The following is a 19,688-nucleotide window of genomic DNA, read 5'->3' as shown; positions in this document are numbered from 1 at the left end:
TAACTCTGTATAAAACCATGGAAGAATGCCAACTTAAGTAATTCCAGATAGGTGATGCATATTCAAGAAATATAATTACTAAGTTACTATTTTACATCCAGCAAAATCCATCTATTAAAAGAACTTCAGTCACTTTCAGAGTTACTTAACACACCACACTAGGTTTCCTTGAGGGATTTCAATACAAAATTCTGCCAAAGTTTTCCCTAGAGTCCAACCTGTTCCATGCCAAAGGAGTTTTGTATATCACTACTTCAGAAATGCTGCTGAGTAATTAATTTTTCTATATAAAATTATTCTTAGTAGTTTTATAGTAAGCTAATTTCAAAATCGTTAGTAGTGATTGCATACATTTCTAGTACTTGAGATATAACAAACACATTAATTGTTCCACTGTTATAAAAACTTCAACAGTTTTGATGATTGAAATATGTTTACCCGAAATATCAGGCTTTTTAGACAAGCACAAAAATATATTTAAAATGCTTATGTAAGGTGTAAAAAGGATATTTTTTTAGCTATAAATCTTAAAATCTAGGTATCATTGCAGCTTTATCCAGTCTAATACTCTTCAAGCTTCATATAAACAGCATCTTCAAAAGATCACGTCAGCCAAATTCAGAAGTTCTAAAACATGTTTTTAAATACTTGCCTGTGTTTGTTGTCTCTGTGCATATATGTAATATCCTGGCTAAGGAAGCTGATCAGTACTGAGCTATAGGAACAATTCTGTATCATCACTTCACGTGCTCATTTTCCTTCACATTAACTTAGATGTGTAACTTGCATGACTAAAAATTCTAATAAAAGTTCTCCTGTGTTCTGTACCTTTTTGCACAACATCCAGGTGTTATTCTACTGGTTTTAATCTAACAGTGATGACATTCTGTTGAGCACAGATTGCCATAGTTATGTGTTTGTACAGCACTGCCTAGCACATTGAGTTTTGGCTGCCCATTAAAAAAAATTAACATTATTACTACAGCACAAACAATGAATGTAAAAAAATTCTCTGCCAGCTGTTGCCTGTGGCCAAAACCAGTGTGCAGCTGTGAGCTAGTAAAATAGATTATTTAGATGCTGAAATAAAGTCAACCAAAGCTAGTGAGGAGATTCGTACAGATTCCAATGGGTCACATATTGGGTCTCTGGCCTGTTCAAATTCTACTACAATCACATGGCAAAACACAAAGATCCAGTAAGTGAAATGACAACCAAGCACAGAAAGCCTTAAGGAAATCTAAGTGGGCAAAGACAATTTTGTAAAATATCCTTTGAAGCCTCATGCAGTATTTTCTTTGACTGGAAAATAATTTTAAAAGATCTTCCCTGAGAAATTACAGAAATCAGATTCTTCCCATACCTGAAACAAGTCTAAAGTTAAACCATTTTCAAAAGTTTCTAAAAATATTAGTTACACTTTTTAGTTAAAATATTGTGAAAATTTTATAAGTTAATTTGTGAATGAGTGTAACCTGAACATTTTCTCTTTTTCAGTCAATTGCTCACAAAAATATTTTTAAAATTCTTTCAAGGGTTATTGTGTACCTCCAAACATTTTCCCTGGCAAGTAAAAAAATACCTGTCACCAATAGCCACTACTTTTAAAGACATTAACCATTAAGACAATACAAAAACATAGTCCTCATTTAAATAAGGAAATTCATATTTCTTCAGCCTTAACTCTTGCTGTTTGCTCATTAGCTTTGTGCAAGTCTGTACTAAAAAACAAAAAAAATATATTTCACTTAGCCTCCATGTTAAACGAAAGTTAAAAAAAATTCCTTAAAAAGCTTAAGTCATCCTCTGTTCCTGAATAACCCATGCTAACACAGCAACAGGGATGAAGCCCTTCACCATCCATGGGCTTCACACCACCACAGGAAAATGATCAGGACAGCCAGGGAACTCAGCTCCTGTTTGCTCATGGAGGGGCAGGGGCGATGAGCATGGGTGGAATATTTGTCTTACTGAGCAACAGGTTTTTTTTCCAATCTAAAGCACATAAATTATACACCAGTATTGCAGTGTCTTTTCAAATCACAGTACACCAGGATAAAAAAGGAAAGCGTGGTGGTCAATTGTATCAATTTACTGGTTTTCCTGAATTTTGAAAGCTGGAAAAATTGTTGTGAAGTTTCATAAAGTTCCACTTCTTACTGCAACTGCATTAACCAACTGGAATTTTTATTCCTGCTATTTCCCAGTGGAGGGCTCTCTGTGTGCACATCTTCCAGTACCAGCTCTCATTTCTGTGCTTCTTGATGAAGGACATTTCAGAGTTCCCATTACACAACTTCCACTCCCTCCGGCCAGACATACGGATACTATTTTGTTAGATCTTCAGAAAGATTTAAATTTCTTCTCCTTTTTTTCTTAAACAAAGCTGCTACTTAGGATTTGCTTGATAATTGGTCTTCAAGCTTTTCAGTCTCTTGGCAAGTGTTGATGAAAAAGCACAGAAGAATTGGGCTGTTGATAAAAATGAGTAAAACCCAAAGCTGAGTCCTGATCCAAACTGATTCTACTTTAATTAAAATTATTCTTTTAGTCTGTAGTTAAGTCTTATTTCTGACACCTGGTTAAACACCTAGTTTAACCATTTAGTAATATTAAACATAGTTCAAGGGTTTAGAAGATACTTTGTGGCACCCATGTATTTCCAGTGAAGTTAACTCCAATGATAATTTAAGAAAATGGAATTCTTGGACTTGATTGTTGCACATTATCTATGTCACTTAAAACTTTAAGTTTTCAACGAAATAGAAAAACAGCAGAACGTAGAACAGCTGGAAAAAGTTCATTATCAAATAGCACACAAACACAATATTCACTTAACTCCTCCTGTAAGCAATACCCTCATTTATGGAGGTATAAATAGGACAAGATACAGTTTTGGGCAGCAATAGATCTGGGCACTGAATTGCTGTCTGTGTTCTTTTGGCACTAACTGAAACATGCTGGCATGATTTTTTCTCAACTGCATAACGTCACTCACAAATAGAGAACAAATACCAGAGCTACTGCTCTGAAAACACACTTACCTCCTCTCATTTAACTCAATGAGATTTTTTTTCTTAAAAAAAATGTAGTATATTAGTGCTAGTTGACGGCAGTAATACCTGGTATTTAGCATTTGCCAACTTATCTGTAAAAAAAAAAAATTAAAAATAAAAATAATAAAACCAACAACAAAAAAAAAAGGCTATCCAGGGGAAGGGATGAATTTAAATCCCGTGTAACTGATACAAATGAAAGTATGAAGTTGTATCTGTGCCCTGGGCAAGTGAAGGGGAGAAGTGAGTGCAGCAGGTGATGGTATGTGTCTGAAATAACAAACCTTTTCCACTAACACCCTGGCTAATGCACCAGCTGAGGAGGCAGAGCCAGGGGAGAAAAGCTGCAGAGGCTGAAGCAAGCTTTCCAAATTGTACAGAGATATATAAATCGGGGGTAGAGGAAGATGTAATGCCTCAGTTTAATTCCTGTAGTGTCCTACCAAGTCCAGTGACCTGAACAGAAAAGCAGAATTGGACTTGTGCGTTATGGTCCTAAGAGCAAAATACAGGGACTAAAAAAAATATAGAAGCTGTATTAACAGAAAAGTCAATACAAACAGAGCTTAGGGGCAAGTGCAAACATCCTCATGGCCCAGAGGGGATAATCTATCTTGTCAAGATGAAGAAATTAACAGGGTTTCTTCTTGACCTTGAACAATTTAAATTTTCCCTTTAACATTCTAGATAAGCCACTGCTAGAGACCCTCAGGGCTATCTTCCTTTATTTCAATATATTCCACAAAGTGAGAAATAACTGGAGCTGGGAAAAAACTTTTAAATTTCAGCCTCTCTAACATCACTTTATAATACATTTTAATTCCAGTTTTGACATGGTGTATGACCTAAAACAGTTAAACAAAGAGCTCTTTTCAGTCCACCTTTCCCCTTCTACGAAAGCTTCATGCTTTAGTGGTTCTAAGTCACTGGAAAACGTAATCAAGTTAACATGAAAAGAGAGTCTAACAAGAACATAGTTTGTATCTTGGAGCAGTGTGGTTAAATTTGTATCCCCCCCAAACTGCATTTTGTTTGAAGTCCCTGGCTTGGGGTCCCGTTTCCTCCCATTTTCTTGATGTCAGCTTCTTCGATGCCTGCAGAAGATCCCTCCAAACTGCAGCTGCATTTGTAAATGTTTCATCAAAGGCCCTGAACGTCTGGTAAGCAGCAGACCCACTGGGTGCTACAAATGTGATCTGGGTCTATCTCAGGGAAGAACATCATGACCATATTTACTGCCGATGCTATTCTGGGGGCTGTATGACGTGCTTCTCCCCACTGCCCGAGCCATGTTTGCCCGTTCATCTTTCAACACTCACTCCAAGCATGACAGGATGAAATAAAGCAAAATTTACTGGTAGCAAGCTTACTTGCACATTGAAGATTTGCATTTTAACAATGTCATCATACACATGCACCCATGCTTGCTTCAATAGTGTCTTAAATATTGTGTACTACATGGAGTATAGACATGTTACATTAAAAAAAAAAAAAAAAAAATCTAACATAAAATAAAGCATTAAAAAACCCCAAACCAAACGTAAGATAAAGAAAAGTATTAATACATAAAATAATCCATATTAGTAGGGAGGCACAAGCCTATTTTTCCCCATAAACTACATCTTAACTCAGGTCAGTGGCAACACAGTAGCTCCAGCTCTGCACAACTTCCCCAAATGTGCACAGCAGCTGTTATCTCCTTAAAACTGTGAAATCAGGGGTGAAATTGCATTTCTGGAAGCAATTGTGCACATAGGATCATCTCTTCCAAATTCAGGCAAGTAGCTTTTAGGTATACAACCTGAAGCTCACTCCATAGCCAGCAGAATGAGCCAGGCACTTCCAGTGATTGATGAAATGCAGCAAAGCACACAATCTGTACTACAATTTGTAATTCAGAGGAGGGAAAAAACTATCAAAATTTCAAATTAAAATGACATGCACACTTTTCACACTTCAAGTGTTATAATTTTGCCAGCAGTAATGTATTAAAAAAAAAAAATAATCTGGAAATATGCCCCTGACAACAAATGGCACAGAAAATATTACAACTTTTTTCTTCTTTTAAGCCTACACAAATAAATCTTAGGTGCTAAAACTGGAGAATCACAAAGTTGTATAGTGCCCAACTAATTCTCTTTCTGGATACTGAAATTTTGGGGTAGGAAAATCCTGCTATAATGAATTTTTAAAAAATGGCTGACATTTTAAAATATTTCATTAGGCTCAGTTTTCCAAATATGCTGAGCTGTTAAAAATCAAATCATTAAAAGTTCCCTTAGTTAGACACAAATTGTAGTCTCAGGCTTACACAAACACAAAACTATATCCCTTTATACATGTAAACACAATTGAAAACTACTGCTTCTAACTTTAGCATGCTGTTTGACAGAGCCACAGTCTTCCAACTCTATTACTTTTTTAGTTTTCACTGCAAAACCTCATATAAGCAAAAATACCACATCATTAAATGTGGGTAAATTAAAAACATTTTGCAATGCAATTAACAAGTTAATTTCAAAATTAATTTTAGAAATAAACTCTGTATATAACATAACCAAATACCATGTAGATCAAGGACTCTGCCAAATTTTAAAATTAATAAACTAAAACATGAACTAATTTGATGGGCTGCATAGCCCATCTGGTACTGTGTATGAAGGCACACCTACAAGTGAAAAAATTAATTATACATAACTAACTGATTACAGCTGATATTCTGTAAGTCAAATAGATCCATTATGCATTCAGACAGAATATCTCTAAATTGGTTTTCAAATATGCTGCATTATTAGGAATGTACAATATAGTTGGCTTACTAAAACTCAAATAGTGGCTACTTGTTCATAAAGGACCTATTGCAACAAGATCATAAACTTTGACAAAAAAGGATTTTCTTTTACTACAACAACTGTAGTTACTGAGGGATGATACTTTGATAAAGAACATTAGGAAGCCTCTTTTAGACTCCATGCCTAGCATGATGGGGTTTTCCACTAAAAAAAAATTGTTACTTTTTAAACAAAACTAAGGCTCAAAACTCTTTCAGTCATACTATTTGTTTTCAGAAAAAAAAAATGCAAATACTGATTTGCCTAATGTCCATCTTTTACTTTTCAGAAGCACATATATACATAAGGTATTCACATGAAGAGCTGCAAATACAAATTCCTGACTTCACCAAAAGAAGAGAACAAAAATGTACTGCCCCAGCACAACACAGGGAGAGACATCCAAAATCCTGCTCTGTTGCTTATGCCTTCCAAAGAGTAGAAACTAATCCTTAACTTGAAATTTCAGAGCCCAGATAGGACACAATTTTGCAGCAATGCAAAATTACATTATATGCTAAGAAATCCAGTTTTCAAGATGCAAAAGGGCCTATTAGTGTAATCCACATGGTTAACAGTTGCAGCACCATGCAAAAACATCCTGACCTGATGTTACCAGCTTTTTAAAAAGCCAACAGAGCACAAGCAAACCACGAATAAATGAAATCTCATACCAGCTGGTAGTTTTAATTCATTGGTTAGGCTGATTATGATGCACTAACCCTTCTTCTGTTTTTTTTTTTTTTTTTCTCCTGAAAAACTGAACATCAAAATATGCATGTTTACCTTGCATGTTAGCTGTGATGAGAGTAATTTTTCCCTCCAGGATAAATTCCTGGATTAGCACAAGAAACTTATCAATAGGGTATATTTATCAACTTGGACATATTAAGCATCTGTTTGTCTTTTACTGCTTTATCAAAAATCAGTTAGAGTAAGCCGTATTATCCTCACCAAAGTTTAAGCAGATTGAGGGAGTGGCTTTCTATTAAAGGTCTTTGCAGCCTGCTTAGCCACATGGTAGTGTCCTCTAAAGCTCAGTTCCTTTATTGAGGACTTTGTTAATAAACACAAATCTCAGAGGAGACTACACTGTGCATGAAAATATCCATAATACATTCCCTGTCAAAGGGCAAAAGGCTCAGCTTTTGCATCTGCAGAAGCATTTCCCTTGTTTTCTCCATCATCATCTAAAAACTTAAAAAAACCCCAAGGTTATACCTATAATTTATATTTAGAATGACAGCGATTTTAGATTTATTTCACAAATGGATTCACTGAGCATAACAATAGATTTTTTACATAAAGTTAATCAACTGTCTATGGTCTAAGAAGCACCAACAACAATTCATTGGTGAAATGCAACAGATGTTTTGTTCTGCTCCAGCACCACGTAACCAGTGCATGCAAATAGCAGATGCCATCAAAATGTCTTCTAAAATTATTTCTAATAATAATATCTAATTGCTACTTCAGCATTAACTTAACATTTTTAAAGAAAAAAAAAAAAAAGAGATATTTCAGTTTTTATAAAAGTAGAACACAAATTCACAGGAGAGATCCCATGTTCAGGCAGAAGTAGGTATGAACACAGACAGGCATATGGCCCCATCCCTATGTCTGATAATATCTGCCAGATAAAATTAAGGCAAAATATAAGGCAAAAATATATATTAAGGCAAAATATAAGGAACTGCAAGGTTCAGGGAGTGGCTGGAGAACTGTGGCCTCTGGGGAAGGTGGGATGGGTGCCTTCTCGAGGTGCATTCACCTTTGCAGTCAGTGGTGCCCCAGGGTGACTCGCAGAGCTCTGCTCTGCTGCAGGAGACAAAAACTGCAGAGCTGGAAATGCCTGTCTGATGGAGAAATTCACTTTACCAAAACTTCTGTCAGGGTCTGTAATCACTGGTGTTTAAACTACCCACTCATGAAGGAAGAATTTCAATGAATAGGTGGCCTAAAGCATTGCAAAAGGCAGAGATCTCTGAGAAGATCTAAGTATCTCGCAGCAGAGGCTTTAAGAAAAAAATGGCAGTATGGTGAGCAGTGAGTAAAGCTGTTGAATTTTTTTTTCCCCTGTGGTATTAAAGCAACATGCTACCTAATTTACGTGAAAATTACCAGAAGAATTAAGATCTCAAAGGTATAACATTCCTATAATTTAAACCAAAGCCACAAAACATATATACAGGCAGAAGACAGAAATGCTTTGCCCATCACTGAGAAAACACAAGGCAGTCCCAATTCTTACCTAAAATGAGAGCCAATACAAATGGTCCAGGAACAGGAGAAAACAACAGAAAAACCTTCCATCAGGCCATGGACCTCCTCAGGCACTTGAAAAATCTGCAGGATGTGACAGCATAGGACTGAAGAGCACTGGGTGCTGCTGGTAGTTCTTCAAAGCACAGAACAGGGTGAAGATGGGGGACCAGCTGGGAAAGTGCTACAGGGCAAGTACAGTACCTTGGTACAGGGAAAACTTTTCCTACCCAGCAGATGAGTGACCACGACAAATCTGTAATATCCTTCACTTTTAACTAACAGGAGTAAAGTGAGAATGCAAGACCATGCATCCACTTGGGTGGAAGATTATAGGAAAATATTATTTGCTATTTCTATGAGAACAAGATTGGATTTTAACAACAGAAGAGGTGAGCTATAAAGCTGCCAGTTTTTCTGGATGCTTTCAATTGCATTAGCACAGTTGTTTGTATATATGCTCAGCAAACAGAGCAAACAATTCAGCTTTAAGAGCAAAATAAAAATAAATCTTTTTGCTGGATTATTTTAAGCTGGATTGGTTCCCTGATCCAAATCATAGCTCAATGAAGAAACAGTTGTGTTGGCAGCACAGAGGGCTGGGAGCATGAGAATGTCTCAAGCCAGCGTCAGGCAAGATTGCCTTATAAAAACCACAAACTTAGATTTGCTCTCTACTCAATTTTATTTTATTAGGAATTCCCAAAAGACCAATCTAGAATTTTAAAAGAAATATTGTGAAGGGAATAAGTACAAACTTCCTCAATGTGAAGATAAAATAAGTGTTATGAGACAAACCTGACTAAACTGAGGGCTCTTCAATGATCCTGAAACACCACGAGGAACTATATGCAAGTAGAAGTTACTAAAGGAAGAATACTAGGGAAGACTGCAAGTATGTAGGCACAATATCAAAATGGTCAAAACACAGAACAAGACCTGGCTAGGAAGGAACAGAAAAGGAAAGGAGATAGCACTGCAGGGCGACGATGAAGGGAGGGGCTGTGCCACTTCTCACTGGGGAGGGAAAGCTTGCAGATGCACCACCAAGAAAACAAAAACGTTAAACCCCTTTTGGATTTCAAGCCTTCTCTAAAAGAGGTAATATGTATTTTGACTTCAGCAGGGCTGCTAACATTCAATAACAGTGATCTAGTAAATGCTGTGGTAAGAGTACACATTGTTTACAAAATAATCTGTATAAATTATTAGGCCTGAAGGATATATCAAATCTTTTAACATTCAATACGTTCATTAATAACTTTAGTCTTAGAAGAATCTGGTTATTCCATGTGTGAATGTGCAAACTGTAAGAAACCAGGGAGGAAGTGCAACATATGGGATTAAAATTCACAGTGAACTTCAGCTGGGGAAGTAATATTGAGGGGGAAAAAAAAATATGTGTGCAAGTGAATAACTGCTGAGTGAAACTCAGCTCCACTAGTACAAACTGGGAAACTAGTACAAATACTGTGATTTCACAGTATTCTTTGGGAAAGGATTAAGACAACAGCAGATAACACACTAAAGACAAGGCAATGTATCATCTTGTTGTGTGAAGGGGGAGGAGGAATCAGCACACCCCTCATTCCTGGCACCAGTGTAGAAAAATAGTCTCATCTGGGAGTCACACAGAATTATGTTACTTCAAAATGTCACAATATTAGCCAAATAATGTGTCCTGGGTTTGAAATCAGATTTTAACAAATATGTAACCAGAAAAAGTCCAGATAAAAGCAAGAGTGGTAGCCAGAGGTTTGGGAGGGAATAGTGAAGATACAGCCTGCTTAGTCTAAAGAAAAGGGCTAAACAAGACACAACAAACCATCTTCAAACACTGATGAATTTACTGCAAAGAGGAAAACAACAAACCACTTCTATCTTCCCTGAGGAAGCAAGACTTGAATTGCAGGAGGTGGCAGGATTCAGATCACCATTTAGGAAAAACTTGCTAGGATAAATTTGATTTTGTAGATCTTTTTTCCACCTGTATAATTTGGGTGGTAATTTAGGGTAATCATTATGACGTTGTATTTTATTTTAAATCAAGCATTATAAGAATCAAACACATTTGGAGTTTGGATTTTTTTAAAAGTGGATTAAGGAATAGTGATGTACTCATTTTTCTGCATGGTTCTGCAGCCATATGAAAAAAAACCAAACAATTTTTTCAAATAATTTTTTAAAATTTTTTCATAAAAAATATGAAACAAATTGTTTCTGGGTGCACAGCTTCTCAACAGTTAGTGTTTTGTTTGTTTTGTTTTTTTTACACAATTTCATAGGTATTCATAACCATAACACTGTTCCATACTATCATTACAATATAATCTAATATCTTCATATATTTCTTTTGAAAAATCTGCAATAAAATGCATGTTACTTTAATGGAGAGTTCTGTCACTGTTAAAATCACTTCAGAAACAAAGGAACATTGCATTTCTTAAAAACAAACAAACAAAAACACCAAAAAAACAAAACAGGTTTTTTTATTTAAAATCTAATTCAGTGCTTAGGACAGTGCTGAAAATAGAAGGCTGGGTACACAACATGCTCATCTTGTTTTCAAGTTAGAAAAGGATCTGTATTTTGGTTTTTGTAAGCTTTATCAGCACTTTTCCAAGAAAATAACTCAGTCAATACACTGAGTAAGCATATTATCTCTGGAATGAAATCTTACTGGCTAGGTCCCAGCTCCAAGTACAAGGTAGAACTGACTCTTACATATGCAGCTAGGAGAGCATTTTCATAACACAATGTTTCTCAATTTTTTTTTTTCCAGAAATTCTGTAGAATTACTGTTTTGGTATTCACAGTAACTTATGTGAATTTACAGTATAGTAAAAACAAGGGGTATGTTACTGTTTTAACACCAATTATGTTGTCAGGCTCCTGAAGTTACAGAGAGCTACATTTATAAACATTAATTTAGAGTCCAGCTGCAAAAATTTGCATAAAAGTTGTGGCTGTTCATACGGAGCCTGGGAAGACCTCCTTGCTTCTGAAATTTCTAAGCCATGGCTTTTGTGCTACCTTTACTTCTCTGTTTCTGCCTCCCACAGAGCAGTCCTGTGTGTGAACTCATCCAGTACATGCTGATGGAGCTCATCAGTTAAGCATCCTGCCTCTGTTCTCCAAAATACTTGAGAACATTCTTGGGAGCTTTGCTTTATTTGTGCAAAGATATCTTGCAGATGTTTAATTTAAAGCTCATGTGTAGTCCCACTGAAGTAAATGGGATTACTAAAGTACTTAAAGTAATTCCCTGACGAATCAGGCTTTTAAGGGCAGGAATAAATGTGCCTAATTTTTAGTCATGCATCAGATATCCACAGACTAATAGTTTAAACTCAGCAGTTTTGTATTTAGTTAATATTAAACGTCAGCAGCTTAGGATCTTCACCTGCTGCCTGCACCATCCTCACACCAGGGACCTTTTTAAATATAAACCTGCAGCACAGTTTTTGTTTACATACCATATTATCACATCTAGTGCCATGATGACTTACGCAGCAGCAAAGCTACTCAAAACAAAGTACACTTTCTCTGTTTGGTCACTAAACAACAAAAATATTTTTTTTTTAATGTAAATGATAAATAAACTGCATCTGGACCTTTTATTCTGAGTTTTACCTATATCAAAGACTTCTGAAAAGAACGTATAAGAAAAAGTATATGAAAAACTGTGGAAGAGGCAGGTAAAAAAATAATGGAAACAATTACATTTATTTTGGACAAAACAGGTAGACTCATTCATCTTCCTATAATTGCTTACTGCTGGCAACTATGGCATTTTAAAACATTTTTAACTTGATAGTAGGAAGAAGTATCCAAGGAAATAAAATCTGTAGATCTAAGCTATTTAACACATACGTGCTACACATGCATAGGAGCTACTTACACCCTGGCCAGAAGGAAGCAGAAAGTAGCATGAACTAAAGTCAAAGCTCATCACTGCAAAGTCACTCAAAAAAAGCAAACAAACCAAAAAAATCAAAACCACCAAAACTAAAAAAAATAATAAAACCCCAACTAAAAAATAATAAGAAAAACTATCCACAGTCCTATCAGCACCAGCGAGGCACTTGGGACTTCTAGCATGATCAAGACCTGCCTGCGTGATATTAAGAGTTCTCTCCAAAGCATTTCTATCCTCACATCTATCAAAATTTATCCCTGCTGAAAACATAATAAGAAAAGGCTGGCAGTGGTTAATTCATTCTATCATCATCAACTTCATTTAAATTGGTTACCTCATTTAAATGAATACATCTGGAAATAAGAAAAACATGCAAAATTACCACTCATTTTACCGTCATTTGCGGGTCTCTAAAAAAAAAAAAAAAAAAACAAAAAGGCACTGATTCCTTCTTGAAAAGCCATGATTCCTTCTTGAAATTTTCATTTTTCACCACTGCCCCATCCAGTCTTGTTGTTTCATCTGATCTACTATTAAACTTGCAAATTTTAAATCAGAGGGGTAAAACAAGGGACTAGCACGCAGATACTTCTTTCATTAATGCAATGGTCCGATACCTTCTAGTGTACAGTTGTAAGTACTTAAGCCAGGCCCATCGAATTACAGGTGCAGGCTATGGTAACAGACATCAGACCCTCAGCCTTAGGGATAAACTATTTATCTCTAAGTAGCAGTACAGTAACACATATACATCAGAGGTGTAATGACCCAGGCCATTACAATGGCAAATCCAGTTATTCAGTAGTAGAACTATTGAGGTGAAAACGGCAGCAAATCCAGTAATTCACCAACCAAGCATGATACCTGGGCATGCAAGGACTTGGACAACCGTGGCTATCAGCCAGGCCATCAGGAAGCTGGGCACGGCTGCCTCTTCAGTGGAGTGGTTCTGACATGCAGAGGGGCTGGGAGAATCCCACACTCCCTCATCGGACCCATCTCAGCCCTTGCTGAGTCACAGAGGCACTGCCTGGACTTGCTAAGCAGTCATCTCATCCCACCTCTGCTCCCATCCAGGCTGGTCCTGTCCCTGGCATGCAGGAGGTACCTAAGTATTGTGGAAGGCAATACCAGTCTTACACCTTGATTCTGCACACAGCACCTGCAAACACCATGTGGGACAGTACTAACCCCACAACAGCCAAAAGGGAAAGCTCAGCAGCTCCACTTAAACCACAACACCACATGAAAATCTCATAGAGTAACATCCAAGTGTAAAGAGGGGGCCCCAGTCACTGGCTTAATTGTATACCAAGATCAGCTATAGGCATGCTGACTTCCAAAGGGCAGTTCTCCATGTTCATTTAAACCATTTCAATCTTCTGATATGCCCCTAAAATATGATCTTGATATCTCTTTATCTTGTGTCAGAGGAAAGAAAACATAAAAAAAGAGATTGGTAGAGTGAAAACAGTAAATACCTCAAAGCACACGTCATCGCCACTGTTGTTTCTAATCTTTTTCTTGACTAAGTAATGCAATATGTGGAGGGTGTAAAAACCTGATGAGCTCAAAAAATACTCAGAGGATACAGAACTGAATCTGCTTCATCAAATACAATTTTTTCAGACTTCTCTGCTCTTAATAATGTCTTTCTACAAAAGCTCACATTGTGATGGAGGTCATGCTCCTTTTCAGCCAAATATATATACATATATATATAGCCTTGTCTAAAGATACATGAAAGCCTGCATAATGTCTGTACTACAGAAATCACGTTTTTGTATGGTTTTCCACACTTTAAAACTATGGAGCAACAAGAAAAGGACAAGATCAAAGACATGCACCTTACCCATAGAAGATGGGGAAGCTTTCTCTGCATGTGTATCTCCAAATGCATGTGCAGTGTAATTTACATTGCATTTGTGAGCAGAATAAGAAATCCCCAATTCTGTTGTTGGATGAGAAACTGGGCTATAAAGCACACATTTCCTCTGATGGGAGAGCACACATCAGTTATGGTGCTCAACTCACTCTTTGCAAGACCAGAGACACTTCATCACTGAATTGTGTGAGTGTAGCATAAATATGGACACAGAACAATGCTCTGTGAAGCAAAAAACTTGAAAATTTACCCAAATTATATGGTTATATTTAAGATGTGCAACACTGTCATTTAATTTAGGTTTAAGTCAAAAATGCTTATAGCTGGGCTGAATTTGGCACACATTCCTGAAGTTTAACTTCTGATGATTTGTGTTCAGATCTTTTCAATGAAGTTTCTGCTTTTACTCACTGCTACTAACATTGCAATTCTCCCACTTCTCCAAATCATGTGTCCAGATAGTATCACACCCCATGACAGATAATCATCCTCCTTGCTTTTAATAACATCCCCACTGAAGAGGAACACTTTCTTTCAGATTTTCAGTCTGTAACTGTGAAAGAACAAAATCTAAGATGTCCCACAAACAACAGCTTTCAATCCCTTCCCCAAGACTTTTCTCTGCTATTTCTAAAATTCCATGTTTCTCTTGTCATTTGCCCTTACATTTTTATCTGATTATCAAATATCTGGCAAGGGAGTGCTTGGCAGGATTTAGAGCTATTCAGTCACCCAATAGCCATAGGGCTAAAGGCATTAATGAGAGCTTCCCTACCAAGTTCCCCGCAGCGCTGACCTTGAAAGGCCTTGATACTACTCACGTTCCTTGTGCCCCGGGTTTTCTCACCCCTGGTACTGCTGACTTGCCCCTTCAGAAAGGTTGGCTTCCTACATGGCTTGGAAAAGCGACAAAGCACAACCAGACCGTGCCGTGCAGCAACAGCTTCTACTTAAAACTAGTCCTAAAGTAAAAAATAAAAATTAGCAGTCTCGGGTACCACTTGAAAACGCTCTCCTGTTGTCTACTTGTTGCAGGCGCTGGCAGGTGCAGCAGCGACCTGTCTGGAACAGGGACCTGTCCGGGAACCCCTGACGAGCAGCGCTGAAGCAGGGCAAGGCGGCCCGGACGGAGCACTGAGCCGCCAGACCCACCGGGCTGGACCGGGCCGGGCCCCCTCGCCCCACCGGGGATATGGGGGGGCTGAAGCGGCAGCCGGTCGCGGCTTGCGCGCACCCCGGATTTCCACGCCCAGAGACAGGCGCGTCCCCGAGGAGCGGGGGGGTGGGGGGCAAGGGGGAGCACCTCTTCCGAGGAGGAGCGGGCGCATGGAGGTCTCCACCCGGGGGATACCCGCCTGCTCCCCATCACTCCCGGGGATTCAAACCCACCCACAGCCGTGACCGGCGGCACCGTGGGCGGCCCCCGGCCAGCTGGCGGGCGCGCACCTGCCCCGCGGCGGAGGCGGTGGCCCCGATCGGGGGCGGTCCCGGGCGGGGGGCGGAGGGGCGGACAGGGAGGAGCGGAGGGCGGGCGCCGTTTGCCGCCGCCGCGGGGCTGCGGCTGGGCTGGGCGCGGGCAGGCGAGCGGCCGGCGGAGCGCTCGCAGTCTCGGGGAGCGCCGGGGTAGTCGGGCGGCCGGCGGGAGGGGAGGGAAGTCAGGACAGGCAGGGAAGGGAAGGCGGGCGGGAGGCGGCGGCGGCGCCGCGCTCGCCCCGCTGCCCTGGATGACGGGCGGCCGGTTCGACTTCGACGATGGCGGCACCTACTGCGGCGGCTGGGAGGACGGGAAAGCCCACGGGCACGGCATCTGCACCGGGCCCAAGGGGCAGGGCGAGTACGCCGGCTCCTGGTCCCATGGCTTCGAGGTGGCGGGCGGCTACACCTGGCCCAGCGGCAACACCTACCTGGGCTACTGGGCGCAGGGCAAGCGCCACGGGCTGGGCGTGGAGACGAAGGGCAGGTGGATGTACCGCGGCGAGTGGTCCCACGGCTTCAAGGGGCGCTACGGGGTGCGGCAGAGCCTCAGCACGCCGGCCCGCTACGAGGGCACCTGGAGCAACGGGCTGCAGGACGGATACGGCGTCGAAACCTATGGGGACGGAGGTGGGCGCCGGCGGGGGGCGCCCCGTGCGCGGCGGCGCCGGGGGGATGGGGGGGGGTAGGTGGGGGAGTGGAGTGGGGGGAAAGGGGGGGGGGCGCGCCTGCGTGGGCGCGCACGCCGCGGGCAGGGCCCCTCCCCCACCCCACCCCGTGCCCGACCGCCGCCCTCACACCAGCCCCAGGCGGCGGGGTCGGTCTTCCCCGTACCTTGTCTGCTTTTCCCCGTCTCTCCCTGCCCGCCTTCGTGCGCTGCTCCCGGCGGGGATCGCGCTGCTCAGCCCGCGGCCTCGCCGTCCCCGGGAGCGCCGCTGGCGGCCCAGGGAGCGCCACAGGTGCCCGGCGCCCGCTCCCGGAGGAGCCGCTCGGCCCTGGTCGAGCGGTAATGGGCACGCCTGGACACGGGCTGGGGTGCCGGGCTTGCCGCTTTCTTCCGACCAAGTGGTAGAAATTCGCATGACGACTGCCGGCAGATAGCTTTCCTTTTTCTCTGCCGAGGCGGCTGCCGGGCTCCCCGCCCGCGATAACGATAACCGGGACCGGCAGTGCCCGTCTCGCAGAGAGCAGCCAAGCGAGGTCACCGCCTCGCTCCCCCTGCGCTGTTTTGTGTCCGTCACTGCAAGAACTTAACAAGAGAGCCCTTGTGCCTGGCTCCTCTGCTAGCAGCGATAGCAGCTTTATTCGCTCGGTACACCCGGCTCGTAAACACCACGCTGGAGGTAATGGTGTGGGCACGGAGCTCTCGCAAAATCGATGAAACGTGGGTCCACGCTCATGTCATAACTCGTAGTCCATTAAAAATATGGTGTAGTTGGAAACACTGCCCTAACTACGAGCTGTGTCGGGAAATTGCACAGGCCTCTCACACCATCACAAAAAAGCAGATGTTTCTAGGGCTCCTAGGGTGAGTGTGTGGAGAGGATTGGGCAGCCTGCCCTGCTGTTAGGAGTCCGGAGTTTCACTGAGGTCACTTAGGACTGGAGCTTATTTGGGTGGTTTGGTACAGTTATTGTACCTTTGTCGTGGTCCACAGGAAAAAAAAAATACACTTGGTATTTTTTAATTCTTTTGCTGCTTTGGTGTCATTGGCAGTGGTGGAATTGCCACCTGTAACTTTTGTAGAGTTGCTCTTAACTTAGTTTGTTCTGCTGTGATGTGAAAAACTAGTCCCATTTTTAGTATTAGAGGGTTGTTGGAATTTTTTACAGAAAAGCTGCTCACTTAAGCATTGAGTAGCTTGCTTAGCTAACATGTGAGAAACAGTTACCAAAATCAGAGGTAGCATTCACATGATGCGATGGAAGGACTAACCCATGTATCAGATCTCTTGACTGATGCTGTTGCTGGATTCCTCAAGGAGTTTTGGTAAGAGTTCTGTGGTTAAAGTTCTAGGATCACTCTAGAGAAATAGGTATTTTTGTATTTTAACAGAAGTAGCATTTACAGTTTGGTCCTGGTTTAATTTGGTTTTTTTTTTTTTCATTTCCTAAATACAGAATATCGTGAGTTGTGCAAGATTCATTTCCTTCAGAAAATGAAATGTACTCTGATTCTGGTACCTCAAGCTCTTTGCATCTCCCTATTTATACTTACTTGTAGTTGTCTGAACATTGCTTCCTGGTGTGGAAAGTTTTGATGCTCTAAGTCAGCTGAGATATGTGTTTGGAGGTTTAAAAACAAACAAACCAACTACAAAAAACAACCAAGAAAACCCAGGAACCACAACATGAAAGAAATCAGAATTTTAGTTTCACTTTTACCACACACTTTCATTTTTCATTATCCTTGTTACGGCTAGCTGAAGACAAGCTGAATTTGCAGTGGGAAATACTTTTTTTTTTATTCCTTTTTTTTTTTTTTCTCCAGGAGAAGTAAACTGCCATTCCAGTAAATTTTGGAGGGGTGATTTTCTCAAGCTAAAGTTCCTTGTATTTTTTTCCTTTAGGCTTCTTGTGGAATTTAAAAAAATCTCAATATAGTATTGATAATGAGAGGCAAATTCTCAAAATTTTCAGACTTAAAACCCCCAGGAAATCTTTTGACCAAAACAGCAAATGAAGTGTGTCGTTTACACTGGAAGATTTTTAGTCCTTTTAACTGAAATCTGTTACCATGGCTCCAGTCTGTTACGTGTTTCAGTTCATATAAACAGAGGGTGTGAAGTCCCATTGATTTTAATGGAAGTACTCATGAATGAAGCTCAGCAGTGGCGTCATAGATGCTTGCAGATGTGTTTTTGTTTTCCTACCCTGGAACAATGGCTCTATTTGTACACCAGAAGAATGTCTGAAATGTTTTTAAAAGGAAACCAGATTTACATATGTGTTTTTAACATACTGAGAAGTATTTGATGGAAAGCTCTTCCTTTATTGAGACCTGAGAGTACTAGCATAGGGAAATAACTGTTTAGATTATGTCAATTGCCAGTTTCTTTCAAACTCGCTAAAAAAAACAGGCCTTTTCCCTGCTGTTTTGTTTTGTTCCCTAGTATGTTTTAAAAAGCACCGGTACTATTAGGAGGTGTAGTTGAGGGAGGGAAAAAGAGTGTAAGCATTTACAGCGTTCCTCAGTGTTCTGCACGCAACCTTTTGCACAACATGAGTAATGTGTCATGCTGTTTTAAAATGCTTAAAATTGTCAGTCAGATCTCTGAGGAGAACACTGTGAATTATAAACTCTGTTCTTCCATTTGTATGTGCTTATGCTGGGCCTTCAAGTGGCCCATCAGTTTCGTACAGCCGTCTGAACTTTTGTATCTCCTTTAAACTCCCTAGGTTTTGTTGAATCTGTCTGAATTTTGCGAGCCTGGTGCATGTTTTTTTTTTATGGAGGGACTGAGGCCATTTGAAACTTCAGGATGTGTAAATTAGTGAGGAGTTTATGGTTCCACAAACACTAGCAAGCATTTTGCTGTAAGCTTGTGCGTTGTCATTCTGCAGAGGTCAGTGGCAAATGAGTCCTAAGCAAAGGTCATCCACAGTACATATGTGCATTGATTTCTAAGCAGTCTCCTCTCTATGTATGTGCTCTTACCTAACATCTGAGTTGGGAAAGCATGCAAAAATCCTGATGTAACAATGAACTGGTTAAATCACAGAAGGTGTAAGTAATGGATATGAGCAAGTGAGAAGTTACTGGGTCCTTGGTCTCTCGGCTTTTGCCCGCAGCGTAGTTGTAAATTCTTCCCACAATGAGGCAATGGGATTTACAGCAGTAAAATATACTGAGATTTTTTTGGGAAGGAAGACACAATGTAACTCTAAGGGGATAGATTTTGAAAGTATACCTTATAGCAACTTGCCAACAAAAATAAAAAAATACACTTTCCAATAGTTCTCGAGCTCAATATATGAACACCTTTTCAGGGGAACCAATTAAACACCAGGTGGATGGTCAGTAGAAGTCGTGGCTGAATTTTTCTTCAGTTACAAAGGATACCAGGCCTGGTTTTTGAAAAATTCCTGCTGAACAATATTACTAATTTATGGCCAAATATTATTTTAAATTAGCTTGGTAATTACAGTATTAATTTCAGGTAAAAGTTGACCCTTCCTGAAACTTCTCTGAACAGTCAATTATAGTGTAAGATGAAATGGGAAAAGGTATGCTTGTTGATATCATCATTTGCCTTTATATCT

At 40.4% G+C, this 19,688-nt stretch overlaps 1 protein-coding gene and 1 long non-coding RNA gene across 6 annotated transcripts in view; one reads left to right on the top strand and one right to left on the bottom strand.

The window, feature by feature from the left end:
* Positions 1-8,137: 8,137 nt before the first annotated feature.
* On the bottom strand, positions 8,138-15,450 carry LOC139793305 (uncharacterized). Its single transcript, XR_011724580.1, has 2 exons — positions 14,952-15,450; positions 8,138-8,233 (listed from the first exon to the last, which is right to left on the bottom strand). It is a non-coding gene; the product is annotated as an uncharacterized lncRNA (long non-coding RNA).
* Positions 15,451-15,496: 46 nt separating this feature from the next.
* The window catches only part of JPH1 (junctophilin 1), an 84,326-nt gene continuing 80,134 nt past the window's right edge, over positions 15,497-19,688 (top strand). For 4 of the 5 annotated variants that reach the window (XM_071737799.1, XM_071737798.1, XM_071737796.1 and 1 more), the window contains exon 1: positions 15,522-16,056. In XM_071737799.1, coding sequence (XP_071593900.1) covers positions 15,678-16,056 — 379 coding nt within the window. In that variant the 5' untranslated portion in view covers positions 15,522-15,677. Of the gene's footprint in view, positions 16,057-19,688 lie in introns of all 5 variants that reach the window. The other variant, XM_071737801.1, reaches the window with a different exon arrangement.

The sequence above is a fragment of the Heliangelus exortis genome, chromosome 2 (genome assembly GCF_036169615.1).
Source record: "Heliangelus exortis chromosome 2, bHelExo1.hap1, whole genome shotgun sequence".
In the NCBI taxonomy this organism is placed as follows: Eukaryota; Metazoa; Chordata; class Aves; order Apodiformes; family Trochilidae; genus Heliangelus; species Heliangelus exortis.
Note: the sequence above shows the minus strand (reverse complement) of the source record. Positions and strands in the feature narration are given on the sequence as shown.